The sequence below is a fragment of the Sarcophilus harrisii genome, chromosome 5 (genome assembly GCF_902635505.1).
Source record: "Sarcophilus harrisii chromosome 5, mSarHar1.11, whole genome shotgun sequence".
Lineage (NCBI taxonomy): Eukaryota > Metazoa > Chordata > Mammalia > Dasyuromorphia > Dasyuridae > Sarcophilus > Sarcophilus harrisii.
The window spans coordinates 52137874-52156642 of record NC_045430.1 but is presented as its reverse complement, the minus strand read 5'-3'; the positions used below and the strand labels follow the sequence as shown (position 1 = coordinate 52156642).

The following is an 18769-nucleotide window of genomic DNA, read 5'->3' as shown; positions in this document are numbered from 1 at the left end:
AATAGAGAATACTCTCTGAGTCCAAGAAAGGGAGCAAATAAATGTTAGATAAGACTTGAAGGAAGCAGAGTAGCATCAGCTTATGGAGAATCTTTCATGGAAGTCAATGGAGTATTATTTTTACTTAATATATAAAAGGTCACTACTTAAGATTTTGAAAGAGAGGAATGATAATGCAAGTTTTGATTTGGAATAAAGTTTGAAAGTATTTTAGAATATATTTTAAGGACATGCAGAAATGCTTTCATTTAAACTTGAACTTAAGCAGAGGTTTTAAAAAGTGAGTTGCAAAAATCTGGGAAGACTTACATGAAATGATGCAAAATGAAATTAGCAGAACCAGGAATACATTGTATACAATAACACCAATATTGCAAGGATGATCAGTTGTGAAAGACTTAGCTATTGTGATGAAAACAGTGATCCAATACAATTACAAAACATCTGTGATGAAAATTACCAACTGCTCCCAAGGAGAGATCTAATAAACTGAATACAAATTGAAGCATAATTTTTTGTTATATTATTTTGTTGTTTTGTAATGTGTATTTTCTTTTGCGACAAGGCCAATATGATTTATTTTTCCATGACTTCAGAAATATAATACACTATAATAATAGTGATTGCGTTCTTAAGGAATGGGGAAAGGCTGAAGAAAGGGATAGAACTGGGAACTCAAAATTAAAAAATATATATCAATTTTCATATAATTGGGAAATGTCTGACAAAATAAACTAAAATAGATTAAAATAAAAAATACAAAAAGTGAATTTCATAATAGCAGATTGCATAAGTAGATAATTTATATGAAAAAGATCTCTAGATTTTAGAAGACAATTAACTCTAATATTAGTCAACAGCATGTCATGGCTGACAATATATGTTTGTGTCTATAGTATATATGCAATGCATATATATAGATATATATGTATACTCATGTGGGTATGTTCATATATGTAGATTAGACTCAAACACATGTATATGTGTCTACATATGACTATCTGAGTGTGTGTGTATGTATGTATATATATTATATATATATATATAATTATAATATATATATTATAATATATATACATACATACACACACACTCAGATATATATATATATATATATATAATATATATATATATATATATACATTCATCTTAGCATATATTAATTGAACTACAGTGGGAAAGCTAGATTTTAAATTCTAGTTATCTTACCGCAAGGAAAGAACTCTTTCCAGTGTACTATGTTTTTTTTTTTTTTTTTCTGTGAGTAAAACTGAACTCTTTAGCTTCTCCCATATAAGACATTTACTTTTCCCCTTTCAACTTCTCTACCTTTGGGCATGACATCACTTTTTACTTAATAATCTGTGCAAATTCAGCAAAAAGCTTGTATATTTAAAGGTGGAAGAGATCTCAGTAGTCATCTAGTCCAGACTCATAATTTCAGGAACATGAGGCACTGGCAGATGAAATAAGTTATCTAAGATCACTTAAGTGGTCATTATCAGGGGGTGGACATACTCATACCCAGCAGCCTTTAGCCCTTTTTTCCCTCTTTGTTCCTGCAAATTTCCTTTTAATTTCTCTTACATCTGTCTCTTCTTTCATATTATATTGCAATTCTGCTGATTCAGGCTCTCATTTGTTCTTATCTTGATTATTGTAATATCCTTCTATTGATCACTACTTTTGTTGTCTTCCCCTTTTTATCCCTCCTTCATCTAGTTTCTGGAATAATCTGTCAGTCACTAAAAATGTTAAATATGTAAGTACTATATAGTACTTGCTATGTGCCAGGAATTTTCCTAAGTGGTAGGGAGAAAAATAAAGTAAAAAGACAATTCCTTCCCTCTAAGAGCTCACAATTTTTAGTTGAAGGTAACATGAAAATAACTATGTATAGACAGGCTATATTCTAGATAAATTAGAAATAAGAGGGACAATGTTATTTAAAATATATCATATGATGAATAGAGGATTGGGCTCTGAAGTCAGGAAGGTGAGTTCAAATTAAATCTGATTATTACTAATTGTATTATCTTTGGGCAAACCACATAGTTAATAATTCCCTCAGTTATAGAAACTGAAAGATGAAGATAATAATCAAACATCCAGGCTTGTAGTGAGGATCAATTGAGACAATATTTGAAAATACTCAAAACAGTTTTTGACATATTTATAGACATTAATCCTTGTTTGTTTCCTTCTTTTCTTTAAGGTTATTTTTTCTTCTCTATAACCATTTTGCCCCTTTCTTTCTAAAGTGCAGTCTTCATGAAGGCAGGGATTATATCTCTTTCATTCTCATCACTGAGCATAATGCCCTGGATATAGCTGATATCTAATAAATATTTGTTGATTTAGTAAAACTTTATTTTCAAACAAGAAATCATAGTAGTATTTCAAGAGTTTATTAAAACCTTTAAAAGCCTAAACTCAGTGTAATGTTGTCACTTGTGTTTTGTTTTACACTGGGGAGAGGTTGAAAGAAAAATAACCTTTCAGGGGTTTATGTTATGGCAGCAATTCCACTGAGAAGCAGAGGTGACATCAAAAGCCAAAAGGCAGCAGACAAAGCACTTTGTTAATGAAATCAGAATACAAAGTCAAACAGAAAGCTTTGATATCACAGGGTAATTTATTTTATTGCTTCTTCTAAGCCATATTAAAAATATTACTACAGATCTCCTAGGGTTTTTTTTCTCTATTCTGCTTATTTGTTTTTCCCTAATCAATTTAAAATATAACTACTATAATAAAGGTCAGCTGCAGATTTTTACTGACATGCATATCCTCATTTATTATAGTAATACAGAAATAAATGAATAAAACTCAAATGTAACTTTCAAATGCTGGCAGCAGCTGTTCCATTTAAAAAATGTTTAATCATATATCTAAGGGAAATAATGATAATAAGTGTCCTCTGATATCTCATCATGCATTGGTAGTGATTCTAAGTTCTAAAAGTCAATATAAGCAAGAAATAAGCTCTGGGAAATATTACTAAGTTCTATATTAACTTAATCAATGAACTACCTCAAGCATCTATATATGAAGCACTGGGATAGATGCTGGGTTTTCAAAGGAAAGAGGCAGGTATTTGGTAAACTGGATAGAATGCCAGGCTTGGAGTCAAGAAGACTTCTCTTCCTGAGAAGACATTTCTTATATCTTCTGCCTCAGCCATTTACTAGCTATGTGACCCTGGTTAAATCACTTAACACTGTTTGCCTCAGTTTCCTCATCTGTAAAATGAACTAGAGAAGGAAATGACAATGCACTGCAGATTCTTTGTTATGTAAACCATAAATGAAATCAAACATAAGTGAAAACAAATGAATATCAACAACATACAAAGAAAAAGTGAAATAATCTCCACCCTCAAATTACTTATATTCAATAAAAAGATAAGGCATGTATATTTCAAAGGAAAATTGCCACTAGGTAATGAATCTTTGGGCCAAAAAAACTCTTGATGACAATATATCAAGGACTGGTCTTTGTCAGCAAGGCAGGTACCCACAACTATGAAATATTAGACTTTGAAAGTTTTGTATAGGAGACAAAATAATGGGGAATAAAGGATTTATTTGAGGGAATAAATTTTGGGGAACAAAGTATTCATTTATCACCTGCTAATTGTCAGATACTGGGGTAGGCAATTAGGATAATGACAAAAAAAAATAGAAAGTCATTACCCCCAAATGAAGTCATTAAAATGGAAATTGACCTATAACTTTCATTTAGAAAGACTAAATCGAAATCTCAGTCTCCTGTATGTTGTGCCCTTATATTTAGGAAAATCTCATTAATTTGTACATATACAAAAAAACTGATAGCAATGGCCAAGAAAAGGAACCTCTCATGCTAGAAATTCTGTTGATGGGTTAAGTCCAGAGAAAGAACTGATAAATAGAATTATGTATAGAATATTTTTACATATGTATTTATATACACAAATCTATTTGCATTTAATAATAGCCATCTGTGGGGTGGGCAAGAAAAACAAAGAAATTAACATGAAAACTTTATTATATTTAAAAGCAATAGTAAATTATACATCATAGATTTGGAGTTTCATATGCAATCATTTTTATTATACTATGTTATAGTAATTCTTGTTTTATTCATAAATTAAGTAAATAAAAAAATAAACTCCAGACCCGTTGTTAGCAACTATAAAATACAGGGATGATTTCTTTACATACTTGATAGTAAGAACCATTTCCAGATCTGTAGAAATGTGACTGAGGTAATATATTGAAACACATATTTTAAAAAGAAGCCACTAAGCTTTTGTGTTACTTAAAGAGAAATGAGAGTCTCTGAGTGAGCAGAAACAATTCTCTTTTGAATAGTTTTTGAATCTATTCTCCCAACCCTATCACTATTTGAAAAGGTCAGGTTTTCTCTCCAGACTTATAAATTATGATATCTAAAATTTAATTAGTATTTTCTGTGCATGTGTAATAATAATAATAATAATAATAATAGCAGCAGTAATACCAAATTAAATTAAATTATGGTATTTATATTTTCCTTTCTTTTTTTTTTTTTAACAGAAATAAGAAATGGAAATTTGAAAGCCATTTTAGGGTTGTTTTTTAGTTTATCTCGGTATAAACAGCAGCAGCACCATCAACAACAGTACTATCAATCTGTAGTAGAACTCCAGCAACACGTTAGTCATCCATCACCACCAGCTGAAGTTGGCCAGTCCAAAACTCAACAAGATATGCAGTCCAGGTAAGTTGGATGCAGGGGAAAAGGGGAAGATTCTAGCTGATTTTGATCAGAAAAAATAATAATAAATCAAAGGTATGTTTTGACAATCCTATGGAATGAACTTTAAAGAGTCAAGCTTGATTTGTTTATTGTGTGTCTTCTAATTGGTAATCTTGTGTTTTTGTAACTTATTTATTTAATCCACACTTGTGGGTAAAAACATTTTGGACAAGTGGTGCACCTCTTCCTTTCTGTGATCCCTCCCCTTTTCTCCCTACAATAATAATGTGTATTAAATGTGTTTACTACAAGAGACATGACAGAAATATATTTTATGTACCCTTTTCATTCTTGAATTATGTTGATGAATTTAAACCATCACATTTTCCTTCATTTTGGACCTATTTACTCTTTTTTGACTGTTTTAATTGATGAGATACTGATGTTATTTTAAAAATCTAGTCAGCAAAACAAATAATTGGCTACTTTATCTTTGTTTTGTGTGTGTGTGTGTGTGTGTGTGTGTGTGTGTTTAATTCCTTCTCTCTGTGTGTTTAATTCCTTCCATGTAAGTAAACATGTTGTTTGTGCATGGTCACAGAGGATAAGATGCTTTCAAACACCCGATTTTTCCCTTCTCCTTCCTGATAGGATCTTTTCTCCCATTCAAAACAAAGTATAATTATGACACTTCCTTCCTAAAAGCTGCCTATGACTTGCCTCCTGACCTGCCTCACTTAAAGAAAATCTCCGCTAACAACACACATACACAAACATACACACAGTAATCTTAAATCTGGAAATCTGAAAAGTTTCATTTTGCCTTAGATATTTTAGAAATAACTTTCTATTTAACTAAATAGTATTTATAAAATTCTTGTACTATTTTTTGTCATTCTTATTTTCAATTATTGACCTATTAGTATCAACAGAAATTTTGTTTCAAATGTCATCTAATTCAGAGGCTCTGTCTGGCTATTCATCTACTAAATGTAAAAAATCATTCTAAGGCTTCAAATTGTGTTCAGATCTTATTTACCTGCACATTACACTCCCCTTTATTATTAGTTGTAAAAATATTGAGGGTGTACTGCTAAAACATTACAAGTTATATGATGAATATTATCCTTCATCCCTTCTAAATGCAATTGTGTGGAAAGGGAGGAGATTGTTAAAACCTTATAGTAGATTGTTGCAGAATCAAATAAGAATTATACTCATCAAATTTGTGATGAAGACATTTTCTGCTCTGTGAGTTCTTTGGGCTAAATAAAGAATAGAAGGAAAACTCTAGCCAGAGGTGGGGGGGAAAGTCATTCACTTCTCTTTCCTCTTTTGGGTTTTCATATTCTAACTTACAATATAAAAGTAAACATCACTGGTGAAAAAGATTTCCTAGAGTTCTTTTTAAGCCATTGAAATGAACAGGAAGTTGACATGGTGACTAATAATAATAATAATAATGGCATACAAAAATAAAGGGATTAAGTTTTTTAGAATGTAAGTAGGTTTAAATAATTGTCAAAAGATTTCATTAATCATGCTTTACATAACTTTTAGCCTTTCATAAATAAATATTATTTGTTTCTTGAATAAATGTGAATCCCAGTTTTTGACTTCATATTGCCAGTGTAGTGATAGCTTATTTCTTTGGGGAATGTCTAATTCTTATTGACATTAAAGATATTTTCATACGTTCCATATTATATATATGTATTATGTGTACATTTATATATATATGTGCATATCAGTTAAGAAATGAAAATTTATTAAGTGCATTCCATATATTGGGCATCTCAGCACAAAAATAAAAAGAAAGACAAAAGAAACTCGCAGACTTCAAGGATCTCACAGATTAATGGGCCAATGTAAAAACAATTATTTTGAAAGAAACAATATGTAGGATAAGTTGGAAATCACGAAAAGAAGAAAGTATGATAATTAAAAGGAATCAGGGCAAGCTTCTGGTAGAAGGTGAGATGTAAGTTGGCACTTCAAGAAAGTTCAGGGAATGAGAAAGGAGAACATTCCATTCAAAGGCACAGCTCTGGACTCTGGGGAATGGTATATTTGATCAAGCAATATCAGAGAAACTGGTATCACTGGAGATAAAGCAAGCTGATAGCTGATCAGGAGAGATATTGAAATATAAGAGCTAGACATTTTTGACTCAAGAGTGGTAGGGACTTTCTATTCTAGTTAGGGAGTAGTTTGCCAGAATCACACAACCTTTAGTATTAGAAGTAGTGCCTGATCTAGGCCTTGCTTGACCCTAAGAAAGACTTTGTATCCTGCAAACAATTTGCTTTGGAATATAGAGTAAGTTTATGTTTGGGCAAGTTCATCACTCTTTTATTATTAGTAGTAGTATTACTATAGCTTTTTATTTACAAGATATATGCATGGGTAATTTTTCAGCATTGACAATTGCAAAATATTTTGTTCCTATTTTTCCCCTCATTCCCCCCCACCTCCTCCCCCATATGGCTGGTTGACAAATGCATGATGTTAAATATGTTAAAGTATAAGTTAAATACAATATATGTATACATGTCCATACAGTTATTTTGCTGTACAAAAAGAATCGGACTTTGAAATAATGTACAATTAATCTGTGAAGGAAATCAAAAATATGGGCAGACAAAAATAGAGGAATTGGGAATTTTAGGTAGTGGTTCAAAGGTATCTCTCAGGGTTCTTTTGCTAGGTGTAGCTGGTTCAATTGATTACTGCTCTATTGGAACTGATTTCGTTCATCTGATTGTTGAAGAGGGCCATGTCCATCAGAATTTATCATCATCTTGAAGTGTATAATGATCTCCTGGTCCTGCTTATTTCACTCAGCATCAGTTCATGTAAGTCCCTCCAGGCCTTTCTGAAATCATCCTGCTGGTCATTTCTTACAAAACAATAATATTCCATAATATTCATATACCACAATTTACACAACCATTCTTCAATTGATGGGCATCCACTCAGTTTCCAGTTTCTGGACACTACAAAGAGGGCTGCCACAAACATTCTTGCATGTACAGGTTCCTTTCCCTTCTTTAAAATCTCTTTGGGATATAAACCAGTAGTAATATTGCTGGATCAAAGGGTGTGCACAGTTTGATAATCTTTTGAGCATGGTTCCAAATTGCTCTCCAGAATGGTTGGATGTATTCACAATTTCACCAACAATGTATCAGTGTCCCAGTTTTCCCACTTCCCCTCCAGCATTCTGCATTATTTTTCTGTCATTCTAGCCAATCTGACAGGTGTGTAGTAGTATCTCAGAGTTGTCTTAATTTGCATTTCTCTGTTCAATAATGATTTGGAGCACCTTTTCATATGACTGGAAATAGTTTCAATTTCTTTATCTGAAATTTGTCTATTCATATCCTTTGACCATTTATCAATTGGAGAATGGCTTCATTTCTTATAAATTAGAGTTAATTCTTTATATATTTTGGAAATGAGGCCTTTATCAGAACCTTTGAATGTAAAAAATGTTTTCCCAGTTTATTGCTTCTCTTCTAATCTTGTCTGCATTAATTTTGTTTGTACAAAAACTTTTCAATTTGACATAATCAAAATTTTCTATTTCCACAGATCTGAGAGGTAAACTATCCTATGTTCTCCTAATTTATTTATAATCTCATTCTTTATGCCTAGGTCACAAACCCATTTTGACCTTATCTTGGTGTATAATGTTAAGTGTGGGTCCATGCCTAGTTTCTGCCATACTAATTTCCAATTTTCCCAGTATTTTTTGTCAAACAGTGAATCCCAAAAGCTGGGTCTTTAGGTTTGTCAAACACTAGATTATTAAAGTTACTGACTGTTTTATCCTTTCCTATTCTACTGATCAACTAGTCTATTTCTTAGCCAATACCAAATGATTTTGGTAACCACTGCTTCATAATATAATTTTAGATCTGGTGCAGCTTTCATTTGATTTTTTTTTTTCATTAGTTTCATTAGTAAATAAACTTTTGTTTTTCCCTGTGAACTTTGTTGTTATTTTTTCTAGGTCATTAAAATAGTTTTTTGGGAGTCTGATTGATATAGCACTAAATAAATGGATTAGTTTAGGTAGTATTATGAAATTTATTATATTTGCTCACTCTATCCAAGAGCATTTAATATTTTTCCAATTGGTTAGATCTGACTTAATTTGTGTGGAAAGTATTTTGCAGTTTTGATCATATAGTTTCTGATTTTCCCTTGGCAGATAGATTCATAAATATTTTATATTACTGGTAGCTACTTTAAATGGAATTTCTCTTTGTAACTCTAATTATTGGATTTTGTTAGTGATATATAAGAATGCTGATGACTTATGTGGGCTTATTTTGTTTCCTGTAACTTTGCTAAAGGTGTGGATTATTTGTAATAGCTTTTTAGTAGAATCTCTGGGGTTCTCTGAATATACCATCATATCATCAGCAAAGAGTGATAATTTAGTTTCCTCATTACCTACTCTAATTCCTTTAATCTCTTTCTCAACTCTCGTTGCCAAAGGTAGCATTTCTAATACAATATTCAATAGTAATGAAGATTTTGAGCAACCTTGTTTCATTTCTGATCTTATTGGGAATGGTTCCAGGTTATCCCCATTACATATAATGCTTACTGATGGTTTTAAATAGATGATACTGATTATTTTAAGTAAAAGTCCATTTATTCTTATACTCTCAAGTGTTTTTAATAGGAATGGATGTTGGATTTTATCAAATACTTTTTCTGCATCTATTGAGATGGTCATATGGTTTTTGTTAATTTGGATATTAATATGGTCAATTATACTACTAGTTTTCCTAATATTGAATCAGCCCTGCATTCCTGATACAAATCCTACTTGATCATGGTGTATTATCCTGGGGGTGATTTACTGTAGTCTTTTTGCTAATATCTTATTTAAGATTAACTGGTTTAGGCATCAATACTATATCTGCATCATAAAAGGAATTTGGTAGGACTCATTCAATTCCTTATTTTGTCAAATAGTTTATATAGCATTGGGACTAATTGTTTTTTAATTGGTTGATAGAATTCACACATAAATCCATGTGGTCTTGAGGATTTTTTCTTAGGGAGTTGATTAATATCTTGTTCTATTTCTTTTTCTGAAATGGGACTATTTAAGCAAAATTTACTTCCTCCTCTTTTAATCTGGGAAGCCTATATTTTTGGAGGGAGTCATCCATTTTACTTAGGTTATCAAATTTATTGGTTAAAGTTGGGCAAAGTAACTCCTTATTATTGCTCTAATTTCCTCTTCATTGGTGGAAAGTTCTCACTTTTCATTTTTAAAACTAACAATTTCATTTTCCTCTTTCCTTTTTCTAATCAGATTTACCAAGGGTTTATCTATTTTATTGATTTTTTCAGAAAAACAACTCAGTTTTATTTATTAATTCAATAGTTTTTTTTTTTTTTTACTTTCAATAGTATTAATTTCTCCTTTTAATTTTAGAATTTCAAGTTTAGTATTTGATTGGGGGTTTTTAATTTGGTCTTTTTCTAGCTTTTTAAGTGGCAAGCCCAATTCATTAATCTTCTCTTTATTTTATTCCAGTAAGCCTCTAAAGATATAAAATTCCCCCTTATTACCACTTTGGCTACATCCCACAAATTTTGGTATGATGTCTCATTTTTGTCATTATCTTGAGTGAAATTATTAATTTTGTGCATAATTTGCTGTTTCACCAAATCATTCTTTAAGATGAGATTATTTAGTTTCCAATTACTTTTTGGTCTATTTACCCCTTTTTGTTGAATGTAGTTTATATTTCATTGTGATCTGAAAAGAAAGCATTTACTATTTCTGCCTTACTGCATTTAGATTTGAGGTCTTTATGTCCTAATATATGGTCAATTTTTGTATAGGTTCCATGAACTGCTAAGAATAAAGTGTACTCCTTTCTGTCACCATTCAGTTTTTCTAAAGATCTATCATACCTAATTTTTCTAATATTCTATTTACCTCTTTAATTTCTTTCTTATTTGTTTTGTGCTTTGATTTATCTAATTCTGAGAGTGCAAGGTTGAGATCTCCCACTATTATAGTTTTGCTGGCTATTTCTTCTTGAAACTCTCTTAACTTCTCCTTTAGGAAATTAGATGCTATATTACTTGGGGCATATATGTTTAGTATTGATATTGCTTCATTTTCTATACTGCCCTTTAGCAAGATATAGTTTCCTTCCTTATCTCTTTTAATTGGATTAATTTTTGCTTTTGCTTGATCTGAGATAAGGATTGCTACCCCTGCTTTTTTTATTTCACCTGAAGCATAATAGATTCTGCTCCAGCCTTTTACTTTTACTCTCTATGTATCTCCTTTCTTTAAATGTGTTCCCTGTAAACAACATATTGTAGGATTGTGACTTTTGATCCAGTCTGCTATCTGCCTCCACTTTATGGGAGAGTTCAGCTCATTCACATTTGCAGTTAAAATTACTAATTCTGCATTTCCTGCCATCTTATTATCCCCAGATTATGCTTTTCTTTTTCTTACTCCCCCAACCCTCTTTCCCAGTATTAAACTTATGGGTACCAATTATGCAGTTCTCCCTCTTTAGGATCCCTTCCACCCCCTTTGAATCCCTTCCCTTTCTTATACCTTCCCTTATTATTCTTTTCCTTTTCCCTTTTTCTCTCCCACTTTTTAGTGAGATGGAAAAAGTTTCTCTGAAACCAAATATGTCAATTATTTTCTCTTTGAGCCAACCCTGATCAGAGTAAAATTCATACAATGTTCCTCTCCCTCTCTAAATACCCTCAGATATGATAGTTTTCCTTTGCCTCTTCATGGGATGTAGTTTCCCTCTTTTTGTTTCCCCTTTTCTCTTTTTCTGACATTATCCTTTTTCCATTTCTACTTCCCTTTTTTATGTTATATCAGTAAAATCAAATTGTACAGGTACTCTTTATGTATATCCACAGCAGAAATACAGTTCTCAAGGGTTCTTTTTACCTTTTTCTGCTTCTCTTGAGTCCTATGGTTGGAGATCAAATTTTTTGTTTAGTTCTGTTTTTTTCCGTAGAAACAAATGGAATTCATTTGTTTCATTAAATATCCATCTTCTTCCCTGGAAGAAAATGCTCAGCTTAGCTGGGTAGTTTATTATTGGCTGCATTCCAAGTTCTTTTGCCTTTCAGAATATTAGATTCCAGGCCCTTCAATCTTTTAATGTGGAAGCAGCTAGATATTGAGTGATCCTTATTGTGGCATCTTGGTATTTGAATTGTTTTTTTCTGGCTACTTATAATATTTTTTCCTTAGTCTAATAGTTCTGAAATTTAGCCACGGTATTCCTTGGAATTTTAATTTTAGGATTTTTTTCAGAAGGTGGGCAATGAATTTTCTTTCAATGCCTATTTTACCTTCTGATTCTATTACATCTGAGCAGTTTTCTTTGATGATTTCCTATAAAATAGTATCTAAGCTCTTTTTTTCATCACAATTTTCAGGAAGTCCAATAATCTTCAGATTATCTCTCCTAGATCTATTTTCCAGGTCTGTTGTTTTTCCAAGTAGATATTGAACATTTTTTTCTAATTTTTTCAGGTTTTTTTGGGTTTGCTTGACTGATTCTTGATGTCTCAATGAATCATTTATTTCTATTTGTTCAGTTCTGATTTTTAATGAGTTTTTTTTTCATTAGCTATTAGAATCCTTACAAGGTGCTAAGTCACTAGAGTTGATAGAAACAATGCTTTTTTAATTGGTTCACATTTTTGGAGTTCACACCTTTGGAAGAGTTTACACATTAGAGCTCACACTTTTAAGAGAGTTTACACATTACAGGTCACACCTTTAGCGAGCTTATATAAGCTAGAAGCCTCCAGGAAGAGGAGGAGACTTGTGGATATACACAAGTTGAGGAATTCATTTAAAGAGATTGAAAGCCAGAAGTCAAGTCAGTTGATGAGTAGAACCAAGATTCAGAGGGAGCTGGAGTCTGAAGCTGAAGCTGGAAGAGCCAAAGTATTAACGAGAAGATCTCTCAGAACCAAGGAAAGCTTACCAGGCTATTTTGGAAGAGACAATAAAAGATTGCATTTTAACTCCTGGTTGAATCCCCAATTACATAAGCATTGTTTCTATCAACTCTAGTGACTTAACACCTTGTAAGGATTCTAACAATTAGCTTTTTTTACTTCTTTTTGTATATGTCCAACTGAATTTTTAAATGAGTTGTTTTGCTCTATGGAATTTTTCCCATTTCACTATTTTTTTTTTTTACTGAGTTATTTTCTTTTTCCACTTCACAAATCCTACTTTTTGGGGAGTTCTTTCTCTTTCCCGTTCACAAATCCTATTTTCTTGGCAGTTCTTTATCTTTTCCAATTCATAAATCCTACTTTCCTGGGAGTTCTTTACCTTTTCCAATTTACAAATTTTGTTTCCCTGCACTTCCTGGGAGTTCTTTACCATTTCCAATTCACATTTCAGGAAGTTGTTACTCTCTTGCATAGCTTCTCTTTCCTTTCCCCATTTGTCTTCTAGCTCTCTTCTAAGATTTTTTATAGTTTTTTCTAGGAGAGTCTTGTCTGATGGGGACCAGGTTACATATGCCTTTGGGGTTTTGTCTGGACATTATCTGGTATTAGTCTCCTGGGGTTGAAAACCTGCCTTCAGGGCAAGGAGGTTACCAGCTTCCTCTGCAGAGCAGGGATAAGTATACGGACAGTAGCTATCCTGTCAATGGGCTGCAAAGAGTAGCTGAGCTGCAGAAGTGCTCTGGAGAAAGCTCTACAAAGGAAATGATTCAAGTCTGGGTAGCACAGCGAACTGTGGAAGTGCCCTGGGAAGAGCCCTGCTGTGCAGATTAGTGACTGCCCTGGGGCTAGAGTCTAAACAGCAAATGTGTCACTACCCCAGATAAAAGTCTGCTGTGGCTATTAGTAGTTGCCTCACAAATAGCCCCCCAAAGCACAGAAGTGTCTCTCCCTGGGGAGCACAGTTGCTGCATAAGTTCTATTGTCCCATGCCAAGACCCCCACTGTGCAGATTAGAGGCTGCCCTGGGCTGCACCCTCCCATTATGCAGATTTGTGACTGCCCCAGGCAAAAACCCTGTGCTGCAGAATGGAGCTGCACAGCTGTGCTATGGTCTGTGCTGTGTCACTTTCAGTGCTGGGTGGGTATAGCCAGATCATGTTAGGTTCTGGTGTTTTTTAGAGTACCTTTGGCTTTAATTTCTATGCTGGTCTTTTGCTTTACAACAAAAGCAGAGCAGTCAAACTGTGGTAGAGTCCTCCCTGTAAATTTTCCAGCCACAGAGATCACCCCTGCCCTGTCTGCTCCATATGCTAGCCTCTCCTATCTCCCTGCTTGAGCTGGTCTGCTCCTGCAGCGCAGGACAAACCTTTTTTGGTGATCTTCCAGATTATCTTTAGCTGGTAAATTGTTGCACTCCCAATATTCATGAATTTTACCAGTCAAGCTCTATTTTTGAAGCTGAATTTAATGATTAGTAGTGAGGGTATGAGAGAAGCTCAGAAAGTTGCGTGTGCCTTATCTGCCATCTTGGATCCACTCCCCTCAGTATATCACTCTTGATAAAAAGTAATTTTATTTAAATGTATTTTTAAAATTTTTGTCTTTGTATTTGAAATACCTCAGACCATGCCTGAATAAATGCTTTTTGATAAATTGATTTCAGGAAATAACTAATAATTCTATGCCAATGTTTCTATTCTACTTTTTCATTTCTATTTTCTTTTCTGTTATATTTTTTCTAATAAGAATTCACTGCCATCTCACCTTGGACCCTCGGCTTCCTTTAAAAACAGTAGCCATTTTGGGAGTTGGGAAGGGGATGGAAAAGAAAAAAAAAACCCAAGAAATTTGCATGATAACTTTTATATTTAAAAGGAATTGCAAGTTTTATATTTTGGATTTGCAGCTTCTTTTGCAGTCATCTTTATAAAAAATTTTAATAGCTTTTTATTTACAAGTTATATGCATGGGTAATTTTACAGCATTGACAATTGCCAAACCTTTTATTCCAATTTTTCCCTTCCTTCCCCCCACCCTCTCCCCTAGATGGCAGGATGACCAATACATGTTAAATATATTAAAGTATAAATTAAATACAAAATAAGTATACAGGTCCAAACAGTTATTTTGCTGTACAAAAAGAATCAGACTCTGAAATATTGTACATTTAGCCTGTGAAAGAAATAAAAAATGCAGACAGGCAAAAATATAGGGATTGGGAATTCAATGTAATGGTTCTTGTCATCTCCCAGAGTTCTTTTGCTGCGTGTAGCTGGTTCAGTTCATTCCTGCTCTATTGGAACTGATTTGGTTCATCTCATTGCTGAAGATGGCCAGGTGCATCAGAATTGATCATCATATAGTATTGTTGTTGAAGTATATAATGATTTCCTGGCCCTGCTCCTTTCACTTGGCCTCAGTTCATATAAGTCTCTCCAGGCCTTTCTGAAATCATCCTGTCAGGTCATTTCTTACCAAACAATAATATTCCATAATATTCATATACCACAATTTATTCAGCCATTCTCCAATTGATGGGTATCCACTCAGTTTCCAGTTTCTGGCCACTACAAAGAGGGCTGCCACAAACATTTTGGCACAAACAGGTCCCTTTGCCTTCTTTAAGATCTCTTTGGGATATAAGCCCAGTAGTAACACTGCTGGATCAAAGGATATACACAGTTTGATAACTTTTTGAGCATAGTTCCAAATTGCTCACCAGAATAGTTGGATGTATTCACAATTCCACCAACAGTGTATTAGTGTCCCTGTTTTTCCACATCCCCTTCAACATTCTGCATTATCTTTCCCTGTCATTCTAGCCAGTCTGACAGGTGTGAGGTGGTATCTCAGAATTGTCTTAATTTGAATTTCTCTGATTAATAATGACTTGGAGCATCTTTTCACATGGCTAGAAATAGTTTCAATTTCTTCATCTGAGGATTGTCTGTTCATATCCTTTGACCATTTATCAATTGGAGAATGGCTTGATTTCTTATAAATTAGAGTCAATTCTCTATATATTTTGGAAATGAGGCCTTTATTAGAACCATTGACTGTAAAAATGTTTTCCCAGTTTATTGCTTCCCTTCTAATCTTGTCTGCAGTAGTTTTGTTTGTCCAAATTTTTTCAATTTTATATAATCAAAATTTTCTATTTTGTGATCAGTAATGATCTCTAGTTCTTCTTTGGTCATAAATTCCTTCCTCTTCCACAGGTCTGAGAGGTAAACTATCCTATGTTCCTCTAATTTATTTATAATCACATTCTTTATGCCTAGGTCATGAACCCATTTTGAACTTATCTTGGTGTATGGTCTTAAGTGTGGGTCAATGCCTAGTTTCTGCCATACTAATTTCCAATTTTCCCTGCAATTTTTGTCAAATAGTGAGTTATTATCACAAATGTTGGGGTGCAGTCATCTTTTTTTAAGTTATCCTACATTGTGGATGTCCTTATTGCATAAATTAAAAAAAAAATAAAAGCATTAGTGGCTTGGTGGTCAAAATGCTACTCCTTCTCCCTAACTTTATAGATCTGGAGCATCAATTAAACTTGTTTGTAGGAATCCTAAATAGTTTATGTGGAAGCACATACATCTGAAATAACATTTTAAAAATAGGATGCTACTATGATGGCAAAATTAGTATACTGAGTTTGAAGCACTGTTCCTAAACTCATTCAGCAATGCTTCGAAGTCCTTTGGTTCTCTGTTCAATATTCAACAAAGGTAGCCCTCATAGCTTCAAAATATATTTCTTCATGTTTGAAAGTTCTGGCTTGTGCCAAGTGTTATTTATGTTATGAGCAAGAAATAATCCAGTACTTCATTTTCCCTGCTTTATATGGCTGACCCTCAATATTTAAGAATGCTCTGACTCCTCCCCTCTTTATATGGGAATCCCTGACTACTTTTAGCGGGAAACTTTTATGGTTCTTCTTTGATGTCAGTGTTTTCTTCATTCTCAGTTATTCATAGCAGTGGTGAGTGCTTCTATGAAGAAGCTAAATGGTGTAATGGATAGGGTGACAGACCTGGAGTTGACTCATCTTCCTGATTTCAAATCTGGCTTCAGATACATATTAGTTATATGATTCTGGGAAAGACACTTTACCTTGTTTTCCTTGGTTTCCTCATCGATAAAATGATTGGATAAGGAAATACCAAACCACTCCAGTACCTTTCCTAAATGAAATCACAAAATAAAAGATGCTACTGAAAATTCTTCAAAAAAGGACAATAATAACAACTGGTTGCCTAATTTACTTCGTCTAATGAACTCCCAGTGAGGAATATTCTTCTTCTGATGTAGGTCATCATCTTTAAGACATGTAGTTTTAAAGAGTTACTTAGAACACTTAAGAAACTTAGATGCCTTGCTTAGGATCAAACAACCAATATTGCCAGAAGTAGAATTTCTTCTGCCCAGGGCTTCCTAATTTTTATTCTGGCTCTCTATAATCTTCCATTGCTTATTCCAACATTAGCATCTCAGAAAAATTTGAGATTTAAAATAATTATAAATTTAGAAATAATCTAAGGCATAATGGAATATTGAGAGTTCAAGTAAGCTTTAACAGGATATCATTACTTGTTTATAAGATTTTTTAATGAAATAAACTTATGAAGAAAACATAATTGGAAAAAGCAGGGACTGGATTTTTGTAGTAATAGTAAGGGTAGCATACTGTGCTGACATCATTACCTTATTGCTACCAGAAACAGAGGAATGCTACCAATTGATGGAGAAAATTCTTTAGATAGGATTATGGAAGAATTTAAATTAAAATGGTACAAGGAGGAGGAGGATAAGGCATGTAGAATGTGATTTCCTGCCTCTGAGGAAGGACAACCCATACAGATGAAAGTAGATACCCATCAAGGTATCAAGTATAATTTAGTTATATTTCCTTTCGGTAATTGTGAAAAGTAAAATTCAAGAAAAATATGTAAAGTAAAATTAAAGAAACATTTTAGTATTTTCCAATGTATCTGCCTATAAGAGGCCAAAGTAATGAAATAAAGAATATATCTGATTGCTAATGAAATAGAAAATAGAAAATAAATACAGAAGAAAATATCTTGATTACGTATTTTATATTCCTTTTCATTGTGGGCATCTTGGAGGGACACAGTGGATAGAATACTAAGCCTAGAGTTAGGAAGACTCAGCTTCCTGAATTCAGATTTGGGCTTAGACATTTACAAGTTCTGTGATCCTGGGAAAGTCACTTTGCCTCAGTTTCCTCATCTGTAAAATGAAAGAGGAAGGAAGTGGCAAAATGTTCAAATTATCTTTACCAAGAAAACTCCAAATAAGACCATGAAGAATTGGGTATAACTAAAATGACTGAACAACAGTTAATATTTTAGACGCTAAAAGACATGAATTCTAGTTTGTATTTGTCATCTTATGGATTTTAGAGGGCTTTTCATACAATTTATTTAAATTACTTACTGGTCTATTATTCTGGATACTCTTTAACATGGCTGAATATTATGTTTAATATTATTGAAAGAGGCTGAGGCTACTAGATTGATTAAAATCAAGAGTATTAAGGTGGCATTGGACTCAGTTAATTTTCAAGGACAGTCTGAGGAGTATGTGAAGGTTAAAAGCATGGTAATTCAAGTAATGGATAATAGCTATCAGTGTGGGAAGAGGTGCTCTAAATTTCATAAATTTCTTTTAATCTCGTGTTCTTCTGCATCTTCCAATGTATGTGAATTTGCTTTTGTAATGTCTTTACAGGCACTTTTCCACTTCCTTACCACTTTGAGGTTTCACCAGGTAATACAGTACACTATGCCTGGTGGCTTTATTTATAAATGTTAGTAGTGATCTGAGGCAACAAAAATTACAATATATTTTATATATGCTTTCACTTATAGACTAAGTTATCATGGTAATATGTCTAAATTCACTGTCATGATGATTTTTTAGCCATCCAGCTTCTGAAAAGAAACACTTGTGCATTCAAGTTAAGAATCTGTCTCACTGATGGTATAGGCAGTAACTGCTTTTTGTGACTTGTCAACAGAATTTCACT

General features: G+C 33.0%; 1 protein-coding gene across 14 annotated transcripts in view; it reads left to right on the top strand.

Annotated features, from left to right (window-relative positions):
• Nucleotides 1-18769, top strand: part of NAV3 (neuron navigator 3) — a 1064916-nt gene that overhangs the window by 768335 nt on the left and 277812 nt on the right. For all 14 annotated transcript variants that reach the window (XM_031938355.1, XM_031938352.1, XM_031938354.1 and 11 more), the window contains one exon: nt 4560-4743. In XM_031938355.1, the coding sequence (XP_031794215.1) occupies nt 4560-4743 (184 nt within the window). The remainder of the gene's footprint in view (nt 1-4559; nt 4744-18769) is intronic.